The sequence below is a fragment of the Petaurus breviceps genome, unplaced genomic scaffold (genome assembly GCF_028583685.1).
Source record: "Petaurus breviceps papuanus isolate PSGF00001 unplaced genomic scaffold, PetGlider_PUasm1.0 189, whole genome shotgun sequence".
NCBI lineage: Eukaryota > Metazoa > Chordata > Mammalia > Diprotodontia > Petauridae > Petaurus > Petaurus breviceps.
Genome location: NW_027185809.1, coordinates 15,492,580 through 15,508,059, shown reverse-complemented (window position 1 = coordinate 15,508,059; position 15,480 = coordinate 15,492,580). Strand labels below are relative to the sequence as shown.

The 15,480-nt window shown below is 40.6% G+C and overlaps 1 protein-coding gene across 1 annotated transcript; it reads right to left on the bottom strand.

Annotated features, from left to right (window-relative positions):
* Positions 1–805: 805 nt before the first annotated feature.
* On the bottom strand, positions 806–3,246 carry RPS29 (ribosomal protein S29). The gene is made up of 3 exons (XM_069091980.1): positions 3,086–3,246; positions 2,761–2,860; positions 806–981 (listed from the first exon to the last, which is right to left on the bottom strand). The coding sequence occupies exons 1-3, from the start codon at positions 3,145–3,147 to the stop codon at positions 973–975; spliced, it is 171 nt and encodes a 56-aa protein (XP_068948081.1). The 5' UTR covers positions 3,148–3,246; the 3' UTR covers positions 806–972.
* Between the last annotated feature and the right edge of the window lie 12,234 nt (positions 3,247–15,480).

The window sequence follows — 15,480 nt, the reverse complement described above, 5'->3', positions numbered from 1 at the left end:
ATTCTTTAACTGTTTGGAGAAATTCACGTGTTAAGGATAAGAATTATGAAAAAAAACTTACAATAAATACAGCAGATAAACGACGGCTATCTCAGATCTCACATTCATCCCTTCTTAACTACTAAGATTAGGACTAAACCTGTGATTTCATTAGTATAGAGAAAAATACCATCAAGCTCTCCATCTCTTCCAATCTTAATCTTAAATCTAGTTTCCTAAAGCACAGATTGACTTTTCCAGTTGTTTAAAAAAAAGCAATTTGATGTAAGCCATTATTGATAATGCATAGATTAGTCTTATTCTAATAATCAAACTAATGCAGTTATTCCTAAGTGTCTTAATTTAATTTTAGAAATACACTCAAAAAAAGAATTTAAAAATTCAGGTGTTCCTGGCACTGCACTCTGCCACAAAAGTACTCTCATTCTAGTCATCCAGCAAGCAACCTTAGAGTTATCTTTAACTGTCCTTTTGATAATCAGAAATACAGCTAGGAAAGGAAATAAATGATCCTTGGAGATAGTAATTACCTTCTTAACCAGAAGCTTTCAAGCAAAAGCTGGATAACCACTTATGTGTTAGAGGGTAATGTTGTTCAACAATCAATTGAAAGGACCTCTGAAGACATTCCAAGTCAGGGAGGGAGAAAAATCAAAGCTATGAATAACTTGAAACAGAACTAGAACATTCATTTTCTAAGCTTCATTTGTTTCTACTGCATTAGACACTAAGGGATAAATATGGTTTGATAACTTATTTTGTATCTTCACATAATTTGTTGATGGGTCAATAAATTCACACTAAATTTTAATAACTTTTGATGACCTTTTTTAATTATATTCGCAAATTAACATAGCATGTACAACAGCATCGGATCTTTAGGTAGGCAGATCAAATAGTTGTCCAGAATCCAGTAAAACGGTAGTCACTGACGGTCAGTGTAATCACTGAAGCAAGATCCATAAATATAACTTAGTCCAACTGGAAAAAATAAAACAGAAACAAAAGCTAAGATTATTTTATAATCATTCAGTGAACATTCATTAAGCACCCAGAATGTGCCAGATTGTGGTAATCACTTCTGTGGGGTAGTTACTTCTATAAACATTAACCAAAAGTAAACTTGCAACACCTTTTCTCAGTGAATATTTGTTTTATTTTCCCTCCAGATTCTCAATGAACCAAACTCTTCCTAATTTTCATTCCCTCAGGGGACAATTCCAGAATATCTCAAAGTTATAATTTTCAGCTTCCCTATATACTATACTATTTCACTGGTGATTTCATTGGCTCCCAAGGACTCAATTATCACATATGCTGATGATCTAGTCCAAACCTCAATATAAGCATCTCTCCAGTTTTGCAATTCCAATTTTACCACCTCAAAGTGGATTTGGACATCTCAAAGTGAGAGAAATCTAAAATTCAACAAATGCAAAACTGAACTCATTATCTCCACTCCCCCTCTTCCTAATTTCCCAGGTACTTTCAAGGTACTCTACCAGTCCCTGAGGTCAGCAACCTCGATTTCATTCTCAGTACACTCCAGTATTAATTATTAATCTTCCTAAAGTCATCTGACCATGTCACCCCACCCCCATATCATTCAATTACTTCCAATGGCTCCTATTACCTCCAGGAACAAGTATAAAATCTAATTTGGCATCGAAAACATTCCCAACCTCACCTGTCCTACCTTTCTAGTCTCCTTATGCATTGCTTCTTCCCCTAACCTTCCCAAGCTCTTTGATCCAATGACATTCTTCTTGCTGTTCCTCAACCCACATCCTCACTGGGCATTTTCTGGCTGCTTTCCTTGTCTGGAAATTCATTCCATCCTCATCTCATCTCTGGTCTTTCTTAAAAGTGGCAACTAAAACTGTACCTTCCATAGGTACTCTAAGAATCCCATATATAATACTGGGGCCCTCCCTCTATTACCTCCAATTTATCCTATATACATCTTGGTTGTACACAGTTGTTTTCATATCACCCTCATTAGATTATGAGCTTCCTGAGAGCAGACTATCCTCTTCCCTTCTTTGTACAGATCTTATTCCAGAGTCTTGACACATAGTAGGCACTTAATAAAGGCTTACTGACTGAATGACTTCAGCACATCACTACATTCAGTACTATATACTTTATGTCCTTCAAGCACTCTCCCATCCTTGGTACCACCTTGTCCCACATGCCTAGAACCCTCAATCCTTCTCAATCTCCCAAGAGTCCTTTTCAAGACATAGCTCAAGTGCCACCTTCAAGAAAAGGTTCTTGTGATTATATCCATGATATATATATATATATATATATATATATATATATCCCCTAAATCATTCTATATTTTACATGTTATCTTACATTTACTTCTGTATAAGTTAAATACTCTCAGTTGGATCTAAACCTCTTCAGAGTAACGTATTTGTATTCCTGGAAGCCCAAGGTACTTAAAAATTCAGTCCAGCTCTCTATCCTATGCTCCAATGAAGAAATTCAATTCTATCCAAAGACTTCACCAAAATGCAAAAGGAATTCATGACATAAAGCATAGGATCAAAATGAAGAAGTTAAGTCACTTCGATACTGCCCAAAATCGGCTCTGTTATCTAATGATGCTCCTAAATTAAGGAGCCGTTAAACGAGGCTCCTAACAATCGCCAGGATAAAATGTGTGCCGAATGGCGGGCGCCAGTCCTGACAGGTGACAGAGGGGGAAGGTGGGGTAGCACCAGGTGCTCGCTCCCAGCCCCAAACACCGACCTTGATGAAGCCGATGTCCTTCGCATACTGCCGGAAGCACTGGCGGCACATGTTCAGGCCGTACTTGCGTATCAGGCCATGCCGGTTCGAACAGACGCGGCTGAGAAAAAGCAAAGACGGCCTCGTTAGCTGCAGGACCCCACGTGCGGCAGCGGCTTCACCCTCCCTCCTGCCCCAACCGGGGCCGCCATGATCGTCACCGCGGGCCTCATCGCCGGGTAGGCCACGACACCCGTCACCTCCACTCGCGCCGCTTCCAGGGCCTACAAGACAACTGTTCCCTGCCGCGGGAAGGCCCAGCCCGAGGAACCGACCCAGAACTCACCACGACCGAGACCCCTGGCCGAATTTACGAGGATGGCTCCAGTAGAGCTGCTGGTGACCCATGGCTCCCCTTGCAAAGTCCTGAGACAAAAGGAAGGAAACGGTCCGCGCATGTGCTCTTCAAACCCAGGTCCGGCCTCACGCAAGATAACGTCAGGACGTAGACGCCTGCGCAACGGAACCTAGTGAAGCTCGAGGAAAGGGGCAAAGTGTGGGCTTTAGGGCCGCCTCCCCGGTGACGTCATAGCCCAAAGTCTTGATTAGCTAAAACGCTAGCTCCCGTCCTCGCCGGGCGTGGTGGCGCGCGCCTGTAGTCCTAGCTACTCGGGAGGCTGAGGCTGGAGGATCGCTTGAGCCCAGGAGTTCTGGGCTGCTGTGTGCTATGCCGATCGGGTGTCCGCACTAAGTTCGGCATCAATATGGTGACCCCCTGGGAACGGGGGACCACCAGGTTGCCTAAGGAGGGGTGAACCGGCCCAGGTCGGAAACGGAGCAGGTCAAAACTCCCGTGCCGATCAGTAGTGGGATCGCGCCTGTGAATAGCCACTGCACTCCAGCCTGGGCAAGATAGTGAGACACGGTCTCTTTTTGATTTAAAAATAAAAGAACAATTATCTGTTAAAAACAATACGAAACAACAGTTCCTTTTGACTCGAGTCATTGATTTCTTCACTCTGAAATTGGACTTTTCTAAAGAGGAAATGTTTATTCTCCTCCAACTCAGCACTGACTCCTACTGGAATGACTGAGGAAAAAATAAAATAGGAAGACAAGAGCCGAAGTGCTGACAGTAGGAGATGCTTTTCGGCTAAAAGGAATAATTTGCAAACGTGGGGTAATGGAGTACAACATTTCCAGCAGTAAGCAGTTAAATCACTGTCACCTGCACTTTTCTACTCCCTGTTGAGGAAATAATAGCTTCCATTTCTGTAACACTATATAACCTCAGTTTGGGAGGGAGGGTTTTTTGGTTTTTCTGGAGAAATTCATGCTAACGAGTGAAGCTTGCTAGATTAGTTTGTGAGCTCCTTGAGAGCAGTGACTGGTTCTCTCTCTTAGTGCCTCATACATAGGTTCTTGATAAATTACTTGAAGCTGTCTGTAATTGTACACTGTTCTTTGATATGTCTATGTAAAACCAGTATAATTTAGTAAATCATAACTACATAAAATATCAGTATAGCTAGTAAAACCTAAAGGTATGCACCTGATACGCATAGGGAAGAAAAATGTAAAATTGTAAGTTTAAAGTAATTTATTAAGTACCTATTATATACCAAGACAAAGTGCTAAGGGCAAGGGAGTCAAAGAAAGGCACTGCCTCAAAGAATTCACAATCTAATCTAACAAGCTCCACTTCCTTAAAAATTTGTCCCTTTGCAATTTATTTTGATAAGCTTCTTGGCATGTGAATTTTTATTCATTCAATAAGCATTTTTTAAGCCTCTAATATATGTAAGGCGTTGTCCTCAATGCTGGAGATTCAGAAACAAAGATTTACAAGAAAAACCAGCCCTTGATGATTTCACATTCTAATAGGGAAAATAATTTGCATATGTATATGGAAAATAAAATGCAAAACAAAACTTAGACACTTAAATGCAAAATACCTATATAAGTAGGGTAGATTTTAGTGGATAAGGTAGATTTTTGTTATTCTTTCTTAGTTTAGTTTCCCACGATCCATGGCCATAACAATCTCTATTTCCCAGGTTCATGACGTGTAAACATTTCCACCGTGCTGGGACTGTACAGTGGATATAATGGTGAGGTAATGTAAACTTATAAGACTCTTGCTGGCAATATGCCTTGTCTGTTGCCCTATAAAGCAGGTGGGTACTGGTCAGTGAATGGGGAGCCCTTAGGGTTGAATGCACAAGCAGGAATGCTGTGTGTGCTTTGATGGGCCCCCAACAAGGCTTGGGAGGAATCTGTGTTTGCCTTAACTGGCCCCCATTGAGGCTTGAGGAGATTTAGGAACTGCACAAGCTGTGCCTGTCTTGATTGACCCCATTGAGACATATGGGTCCCCCCTTCTCGCTCAGGCCCTTTCAAGAAGGGTGATTAGGGAATGTTGTAGGAGCTGGCACTCCCATTATCAGCAATCCTCTTGAGAAGACTAAACTAGAACAAAGTAAGATTATTATCCTCTCTGAAGCTGTTTTCCTGTCTGACCAAATCAAGAGTGAACCTGTGCTAGCAATCTTCCTTTGTGCTAGTGTTACCTGTTTTACAACATACAAAATAATTGTGAGGAGTTTTCTAATAATTGTGGGGATTGGGATAAGCTTCCTCTGTCTTCCATGTGGCACTTTAGCTGAGCTTTGAATAAATCTAGGTATCCACTAAGGCAGAACTGCGGAAAAGTAGGTAGGATATTTTATTCAAGGAGCAGGTAAATATTTAATGACAGGCTCTCCCCCCCAAAAAAAATGTAGTCACAATACACTTGTAAGTCTAATCTGCATTATTAATATTTTCTCCATCACTTTAAGTCTGAATAATCAACAAAACAATAAGTCCATCTCTGATATTTGTAGCATCTGCATATTTCCAGGGTGTAAATTTAATGCAGGTGCTGAAAATTTAGCAGTAGGCTCTTGGAAGTCTATATAAGCTATCTCCAGCACACCCCAGAGAATACAAAAATGACAGTAATGTGCAATAAAACCTGGAAAAGTAGGCTGGAGCCAGATTTTGAAAGGTTTTAAATGCCAGAGGAGTTTGTACTTGATCCTTAGAGGGAACCAGTGGAACTTCATATTTCTTTGGCAGCTGAGTAAGAGTAGTAAGAGGGATCAAAGAAGAGACCTGAGGCAGGAAAACCCATTAGGGGACTATTGAAAAGTCCAGGTGAGAGATGATGAGGCCTTGGACTAAGGTGGTGGTTGTTAAGTGAAAAAGAGCATCGATATAAGATTGGTGAGATTTGCCAACTGATTAGATGTAAAAGGGAAAAATCAAGGATGATTTCTGAGGTTTCAAACTTGGGTGTCTAGAGGAAGGATGGTTCACTCAACAGAAATGGGGAAGTTGAGGAGAGGGGAGGATTTGGGGCAAAAGATAATGAGTTCTAAAAAAGATGAGTTTGAGTTGCCTGTGGGAGTCCAGTTCAAGATGTCCAAAATCAGTTTGGTAATTTGGGACCGCATCTCAGGAGAGAGACTTGGGCTAGATTTGGGAACCATCTACATAGAGATAAAGATTGAACCCATGGGAGCTAAAAAACTAAGAGAGTATAGAAAGAAAATTTTAAAATGGCCTTGTAACACTCACGCATAGAGAGGAGGGGGTGATATGAGTGACAATCCTACAAAAGAGACTGAGTACCTAAAACAGGTTGGAGAAGATTTATGAGAAAACAATGTAATCAAAATTCGGGGAAAGACACTGTTAGAGAGGTCAAGAAAGATAAGAGGATACTATAGGTCAGGACTGGGGAACCTGCACCCTCCAGGTCACATCTGGACTTCTAGGTCCTTGGGTATGGCTTTTTGACAGAGTCCAAGTTTTACAGAATAAATCCTTTTATTAAAGGGATTTCTTCTGTGAAATTCTGTGAAGGGTTGCACTTGAGGACCTGGAGGGCCACGTGTGGCCTTGATGTCACAGGTTTCCCATCCCTGCCCTAGGTTTTTGAGAAGAGATCCTTTGCAACTACTGTTCCTGTCATGGCCTTTAAATAAGTGCCTTTGCTAAACAGAGGTATCTTACCTATCGGCCAAAAAAAAGCAGGCAAGCAGGGGCTCACAAATTAGGATAGTTGTCCACAGGGTTACCCCTAACAGCCACCCCTCTAGAAAACCAAACTGCCAGTATTGGTGAAGGTTGAGTGAGTCCACAGGGTGTGTTACCATATTTCACCAAATAATTGTCCCCACTGCATAATCATGTTACCCTCTTTTGTTTTGTTTTGTTTTTTTCAATCCAAAAATTGGTTTATGACCTTTCATTGCATAATCATCTCATGGTATAATTCTGTTCATCAAGCTGCCTGCTTAAAAGGTAAACAGAACAGTAATGTGTTCACCCGTAGCACGTGGACATGCATTTATCTCGAATATTATGAGCTGTGAGCCTAGTTTTATGCATTATCAGTATCCATCGTAATCTTGCACAAAATACAGTTTAGCAATGTGATTTTTAAGTAATTACTAGCACAGTTTTTTAGAGCTTCACATGTTTGCACCCCACTTTTTTGCAAAAAAAATTTAGCATAAAATCTGTGATGATTATGTGGTAAAATACAGGTACATTTCCCTTAAGATTTTCAACCTTTTCTTCTTCCAGATGAACTTTGTTATTGTTTTTTATTGTTATAGCATGTAACTCTTTGGTAGTTTAATATGGATCTAAATCTATAAATTAATTTAGGTATTACTGTCATTTTTATTATTTTGGCATGATTCAACCACGAGCAGTGAATATTCCTGCAATTATTTAGATATGTATTTTATATATGATTACTCTGCTATTATATATAATCACTTATATACAGCCACTCTTACAACCATGCTGTGGTTTGTGTCTTTGTAGTATAAAACTCACAAATATTTTATACATACTGTTGTAATTTTGAATGGAATTTCTCTTCTAACTGGGTTTTGTTGGTAATATACAGAAAGGCTGGTGATCTTTCTGGGTTTGATTTTTTTTTCCATTTTACTTTACTGAAATTATTGTTTCTGACAACTCTGAAACAAATGACCAAAAAGTCACAGAGGTTATGCAACCACTGTTAACCCTGAAAATACCAAAATACCCAGGTTATCATGACCACAGTTAACCCTGAGAAATTAAAAAATACAAAACAGGAAAATGACAAATGCTGGAGAGGATGTGGGCAAATTGGAACACTAATGCATTGCTGGTGGAGTTGTGAACTGATCCAACCATTCTGGAGAGCAATCTGGAATTATGCCCAAAGGGCTATAATTTCATGCCCTTTGATCCAGAAATACCACTTCTAGGGTTGTATCCCAAAGAGATCATAGAAGTGGGAGGAAGACCATATGTACAAAAATATTTATAGCAGCTCTTTTTGTGGTGTCAAAGAATTGGACATTTAGGGTGTGCCCATCAATTGGGGAATGGCTGAACAAGTTGTGGTATATGCATGTAATGGAATACTATCGTGCTATAAGAAACGAGGAGCAGATGGACTTCATATTTACCTGGAGAGGCTTATACAACCTGATGCTGAGTGAAAAGAGTAGAACCAGGAGGAATTTGTACACAATTATAGACACAACGTATGTGTGACGAGCAACTTTGATAGACTGAACTCTTCTCAGAAATGCAGGGTTATGTCAACCCCAAAAGACTCATGATGAAGGGAGATGTCTTCATCCAGAGAAAGAACTGAGTTTGAATCCAGATTGAAGCAAACTACCTGCTCTTTTTCTTGCTTGGTTTTGTTTTCTCTTTCCCATTGTTCATTCCATCTGATAAAATCCTTCTTTATAACCTGACTAATGTCTAATGTGAAAGTATTTACAGATCCTATACTTGACTGTATGCCGCCATGGGGGGGGAGGGGGGAAGGAGAGGACGGAGAGAAAATTTGAAAGTCAAGGAATTGTGGAACTGAATCTTGTAAACTAAAAGTAAACAAACGAATTAATAAAGACCAAAAAATTAAAAAAAAAGGAAAAAAAAACACCAAAGAGCTAAAAGCTTTCTTTATTCCACTGGAGAGAAACCAGACAGGTGTGCCAGGGCCTCTCCAGGAGGAGACTCCCCCCACCCCTTTTAATAAAGCCAGACTTTGATACAGATAGCAGTTGTTATGAAGTGAGTTATAGTTATGGCAATGAGGGCTGACAGCAACAATGGGACCAGTTGGATTGATAGCGGAGCTTCAAGATGGGGATATGGCTCTTTGCAGGCGTTGTCGGAGCTCAAGGACCACTCAGGGCTGGTGCAGAAACAGTTCTAGGGCAGAGTTCATCCAGAGGGTGAGTGCAAAGGATCTGTTGTTATGCCAAGGTCAGGGCATAGCCTGCTTGCCGGGCATTAGATCCGGAAAACAGAGTATCTCCTAATTGTAAAAAGAGAGGGGTGGTCTTGACATGGGGATCCTGACATTTCCCCCTTTTGGCCAGAGGCCTGGCCAGTAACCAGGATGAGATGTTGAGTTGAGGGATAGCTTCGGGTTTAGGTTGGTGAGCTTAAGGGTTAAGGCGGCAAATCCAACAATTTGTCAGCCCCTCCCCTTAGCAATAATGGAATGGCATCTTTATCCCATAAGGTTAATTTCCTGAAGGTATCTATTGGAAAAGTGTGTCCCAGGTAACACTGTGAAATTCTGAATAGGACAAAGAGACTAAGTTAGTTGTAGGATTCAGTCACAAGATGGAGTCTCACTATTAACCACTTGTCCTAATCCCCTCAATTCATTCAATTTCGATAACTACAATTTAGGGCTCGAATATCTTTCAAGATGTTTCCTTAACAATTAACATTTCATTTGTCCTTTACTTATAAATCTGGGGCTTCAGACATACAGCAAACACCTATAGCTAACTCATCATCAATATGTTGTAAACTGCCCTTTACACTTTCATAAGAGACAACAATTTTCAAATGAAAATACACTACTGTGGTAAACTTATTATCATCTATTTTATAACAAATATACTTTATTAAATTTTAAAAGTTTTCAAATATCTTTTTTTTTATCACATCCTTTTAAAAGCCCAATTCATGTGTAACAGCATCCAGATTAAAAAGTTATTTTGTCTAACATCATTTCTGTTACAATGGTCTCTCAAATTATATAAGAGAATTTAGAAATACAATCATAACATAAACAATACCATGTATTTAAAACATGAAACAAAATTTCAGATGACATCAATTCACTTAATTGCATTTAGAAATTATCCCTTATAAAAATAATTAATAATATTATCTCTGGCATTTTAAACCCACTTTAGAGTTATCAGGAATGGAACAGTGACATTCAATTAAAGAAATAATAATAATATAGTACTTAGCAGTGACTGGTATGTCAATTAATTTTTTACTAGACTCTAAGCAAATCATTTTATCCTCAAAAGTAGTGATTTTGTTTCCTCTTTGTCTGTACTTATTCCTTTATTTTTCCTTATTACCATAACTAGTATTTCTAGAATTTTATCAAATAATAGCAATGACAAAGGACTTCCTTACTTTACCTCTGACCAAATTGGAAAAGCCTATATTTCTCTATTACAGATAATGGAATTCATATTAAGAAATAATCCATTATTCCTAGACTTTTTAACGTTTTTTATTAGAAACTTTTTCTAAATATTTTAATGTAATCATGTCTGGAGTGTCAAGGAGGTCTAGCACCTCTGGGCTGCTCATCCACCTTTGGTGTCCATCTGGCCCTCACCTGCTGGCTCCCAAAACGGTAGCATGTGTAGCAGACACACCCTGGTCACACGTCTCAGCAGCAGCTAAACCAGGTTGAAGGTAACTAATGGGCCTCAAAACCTGTTGGTAAATTATCAGGGTATCTATGCCAAGCATGTGGAATGGGCAGATGAGAACAAATTGTTCCAATCGCCACGAAGGCAACTGAAGCAGGTGCTGTGGAGGGCTTAGAGCTACGTCAGACCCTGAAGTTGCCAAGGTCATCCACTGCATCCTGGGCCAATATCAACAGTCTTGACTTTTGTCGTGCCACCAAACTCCAAAGACTCTGGCAGAGAGAGTAAAGTTAACTACTTTGTGCAACTCTGCCTCACTTAAGTCCAATTCACACACAAGTCAAGATATGCCCCCTTTTTGTTACTGTTTTCTCTTCAAAAACGAAGGGCAAATATATTTGTTTAGGTGGATACATATGTGTGAGTTTTTCCTGATACCAAATTTAAATTTGCCTTTGTATGTTCTACAAATTGCTCCAGGTTCTGCTCCCTAGGAACAAATAGAAAAAGAAATCTATTATGTCTTTCATAGGAGAAGCCCTTCAAATATATGAAGACATCAATTGTGTCTATTTCCAGTCCTCCCCCCAATCTTTTCTTCTCCGGTCTTTTTCCTATTGGTATTCTTAGCACTTGGTACAATGACTGGCACATAGTAAGTGATTAATAAATGACTCCAGGATAAACCTCACCAGTTTTTTCAAATGATCTTCATATGACACGGATTTCACGGATGCTCACCTCTAGACATTCTCCAGCTTATCAGCCTTCTTATACAGTGGTTCACCGAACCACACACAATATACCAGATGCAGTAAAACTAGGGCAGACTACAGAGAAATTATCATTTTCTTGTTCCAAGGAGTTATACCTATCTTAATATAGCACAATCAATCAAAAAGACTCATTAAGTGGTAACTATATGCCAGGCAATGGGAATACAATGTAAAAAATGTTATTAAAGCTTACATTCCACTGAAGAAAACAACAGGTACATATACAGGCAAATACAATATACCATTTCTTTGGTGCACCCCACCCCCAGCAAGTTGTAGTTGGGTTTCCCAACGGACATCTGCCCAAGGTTCAAGATAGGTAGGTATATGCACTCCTAAAGCTATTGCTCATGAACTTCTATTGTGGCTCATTTCTATACTAAAAATTTACCAAAGCCTCAAAGAGACATACCCTTATACAAAATATTTATGTAACTGAGATAATCAGGAAATTCTCCTGATTTATGGCACTGAGGCCTCTCTCATTGATCTAAGCATGAAATTGCTTCTGGTTCCCCAGAATGAAAGGCACCTTTAACTAATAGCTGATGGTCTCACACTTTGGTATGAAATCACAATAAATGATTGGTGACTTGAGACAGGAACAGCTAGCTGCTCAAAAATGTGTGGCTAGAGGGGCAATTGGGGCTAAGCGATTTGCTCAAAGTCACACAGGTAGTAAGTGTGTCAAGTGTCTGAGGCCGAATTTGAAGTCAGGTCCTCCTTACTCCAGGGCTGGTGCTCTACTCACTGTACCAATTGCCCTCCAAAAAGCAAAAAACAAAAACAATCCAAAAAATGCGTGGCTAGTAGCCACAAGTGGACTACTTGGAGAGCAGGAAGAAAGGAAGATTTCTCTCCTAGACCCCAGGGATCAATACAACTATGCTTACATGGCAATGAGAATAGATATTCTCAGACCTGATAGGTATCTCGACTGTTTGGGTTTAAAGGAAGAGAAATTCCCTCCCCCTCATTTGGAAATCAGAGAGCATAACCTGAGTCCCAAGCAACATGCTCAAAAGAAAGAGGGAGATGGAGAGGATTGGGAACTTTCTCCTCTTTTTATATAGCCTACTTGGTGAATAACTCTTCCTGACTCAGTTGCCAATCATGTTTGACAGCCTCTAGTTACAAGGACCAAGTAAGAGCTGCAAATCACTTGTGTCTTTTAGCGAGGGACTATAACATATGTCCATCAAATCTAGATTGCAGACCCTCTTATACATTGCTGATGTCGTTCAGTCATATCTAATTTTTTGTGACCCGGGAGACCAAAGCATACCAGTGTTACCCATTTTTTTCTTGGCAAAGAAACTGGAGTAGTTTGCCTTATCCTTCTCCAAAGAATTATGGTAAACAGAAGTGACTTTCAAGAGTGAAAAAAAAAACAAACAAACAAAACAGAAGTGACTTTCCCTTATACATATATAGCCTCTATCAAGTCTGATGGTCCTTAATGTAATTTACACTCACAAAGTCCCCCAATATAAATCACCAATTATCTCTTCAATACCAGCTAATCAGAGCTAAGTAATATCTCCTCAATATCATCGATACCATTATCATCCCACTATCAATTTAACCAGTTAACATCTTTTTACTTTAACTTCTAGCGTCACCACCCTGGTGCAAGCACTTATTACCTCACTCACTGAACTATTACAATAGTTTTTTGGTTGGTCTCCCTACCTCATTTCCCCATTCCTGTCCGTTTTCCACTCAGTTATCAAAGTGATTTTGTCCTTCTATCCACCCACTTCCAGGATTAAATGCAAAATCCTTTGCTTGCTTTTAAAGCCTTTCATAAACTGACCCCTTCCTGCCCTTCCACCTTTCTTACGCATTACTATTCCTCCATGTACTCCAGAATCCAGCGACACTGGTTTTCGTTGTTCCTCACACATGCCGTATGTTTTCATTGGCTGTCTCCTATACCTGGACAGCTAGATGGCACAGTGGACAGAGTGCTAGGCCTTAAACCAGGATAGATCTGAGCTCAAAACCAGCCTCAGACACTTCCTAGATATTTCACCTAGAAAAAATAATTTAAGTTCAGCCTGTCTCCGTCTCATCTATAAAACGGGGTTAACAACACCTAGCTCCCAGGGTCATGAAGATCAAATGAGATGGTATTTTTAAAGTGTTATATAAATGTTAGTTATTTTTTTTTCTTCCTCATCTCTACCACCTAGCTTCCCTGGTCTCCTTCAAGTCGCCAGTGTTTTGCCTCTGATATTATCTCCAGTTTAGTCTCTACATATCTTGTTTTCACATGGTTGTTTACATGGTTTCCCTCAGTAAGACTGTGAGTTCCTTGAGGCAGGAACTATTTCTGGCTTTATTTATATCCCCAGAATTTTTCAAGGTGCCCGGTACATAATAACAAGTGCTTAATAAATTCTTCCTAACTTGACTTGACAAAGGGATATTTACTGAAAAGATATAGCACACTCTTCCCTACACCACCTCGGTCCCTGGCAAGAATAGGGTCAAACTTAAAATCATCTACTAAAAAGCATTTAACCCAACAAATTTAATTCCAAAGTCGGCAGAGTCCTCGGACAAAGCATTCCTTAGTTTACAAAAAAAAGAGAGAGAGAGAGAGAGAGAGAGAGAAAAACCAGCCCGTTAGCTGCCTAGCTGATTTACTGCTCTAGGGTATCAAGGTTACTCCTTGGTCCTGCATTGTTACCTCACCCTGCTGTGGTAAGGATTCCTATTCCTGAACATCCAGCAGTTTTCTTTTCTATCATTTCAAAGTTGTCACTATACTATTTCCAACATATCTCTGCTCTTAAGGAGCAGAATAAACTCCCACAACACTTAGAAAGGTCATGTATTTAGTTATCTGTCATCTTGAGTGGGGAAAAATAACTTCAAGGATTATAGTATCCTTAAGTAAGGAAGTTAAAAGAAGAGGTTACTTTGGGGGAAAAGGTTTCTGGTTTTGGCATATTGGGTTTGAGATGCTAGCACCTAACACAGTGCCTCCATAATAACTGAGCATTTATATAGCAGTTCAGTGTTTGCAAAGCACTTTACAAGGATCTCATTTTATCCTCATAACCACTCTGGGAAATTGGTACTACTATTATTATCCCATTTTTACGGAGAACTGAGGCAGAGAGAGGTTGAAGGACTTGTCCGGGGTCACAAATGTAGACAATTTCTGAGACTTGATTTAAATTTGTGTTTTACTTACTCTAGGCCTAACCATCTCTCTACTGTACCACCTAGCACCTAGTAGGCACTTAATAAATGCTTGTTAATTTCTTCATTAAGTACCTGTTGTGTAGTGCATTTGTGCCAGGTGACATATGTATTGAGGCTGAGTACTTTTACCATCTGTAAGACCAATAAACACAGCACACAGGTTAGCTGTCACGAGTTCACTCTTGATCTGGTCAGACAGGAATGATACCAAGAAGGGATTAATAATCTTACTTTATTCTAATCTAGTTTCACAGAAGAGTATTGCTGATAATGGGAGGGCAAACTCCTACAGCATTCCCTAATCACCTTCCTCCCCTTTGAGAAGGGGGGGTAACTACCCCTGCGTCTTGATGGGGTCAGGAGAGACAGGCACACCTTGGGCACACCGTGAATCCCCTCAAGCCTCAATGGGGGCCAGTCAAGGCACGAACAGCTTCTGTGCACTCAACCCTAAGCCTCAGTAGGGGCCAGATGGAGCTGTGCATCAACAGCATTCGTGCCTTCAAACCCGAGGTTAACTGATCCACCTGTCTCCGCACTCCTCGCCTGCAGGTAGCTCTGATCGCCCCTCTTCCTCCCCGCGCACTCGGGACGGTTAAAAGCTAACTAACACACGCAGCTCTGAGCAGTTCTCTCCGGGAGCGCGGCGATGGTCGTCTGGGCTCCCTCTAAAGGGGAGGCGTGAGAAACGGATCGGCCTGCCCGCGGTCCGCGGGGGGCAGCGCCTCTCACCTGTGCGCCCCCGCCCCCCCTGCCCTGCGCGGGACGCCCAAGCACAAGCCAGCCCCTCCTGCATTTTTCCGACTAGACTCCACCCAGGTCTCAAAAAATTCTCCCGGGGTGGTTCTCTGATCCCACAAACAACTACGTTTTACTGATGTTTAACTATAACCCCTAAGAAAAAACCGTTAAAAACCACGATTAAGGAAAGCCGGGAACGCGGCCTCCGCCGCCGGCGCGCGCATGCGCCCAAGACCGCGCAGGCG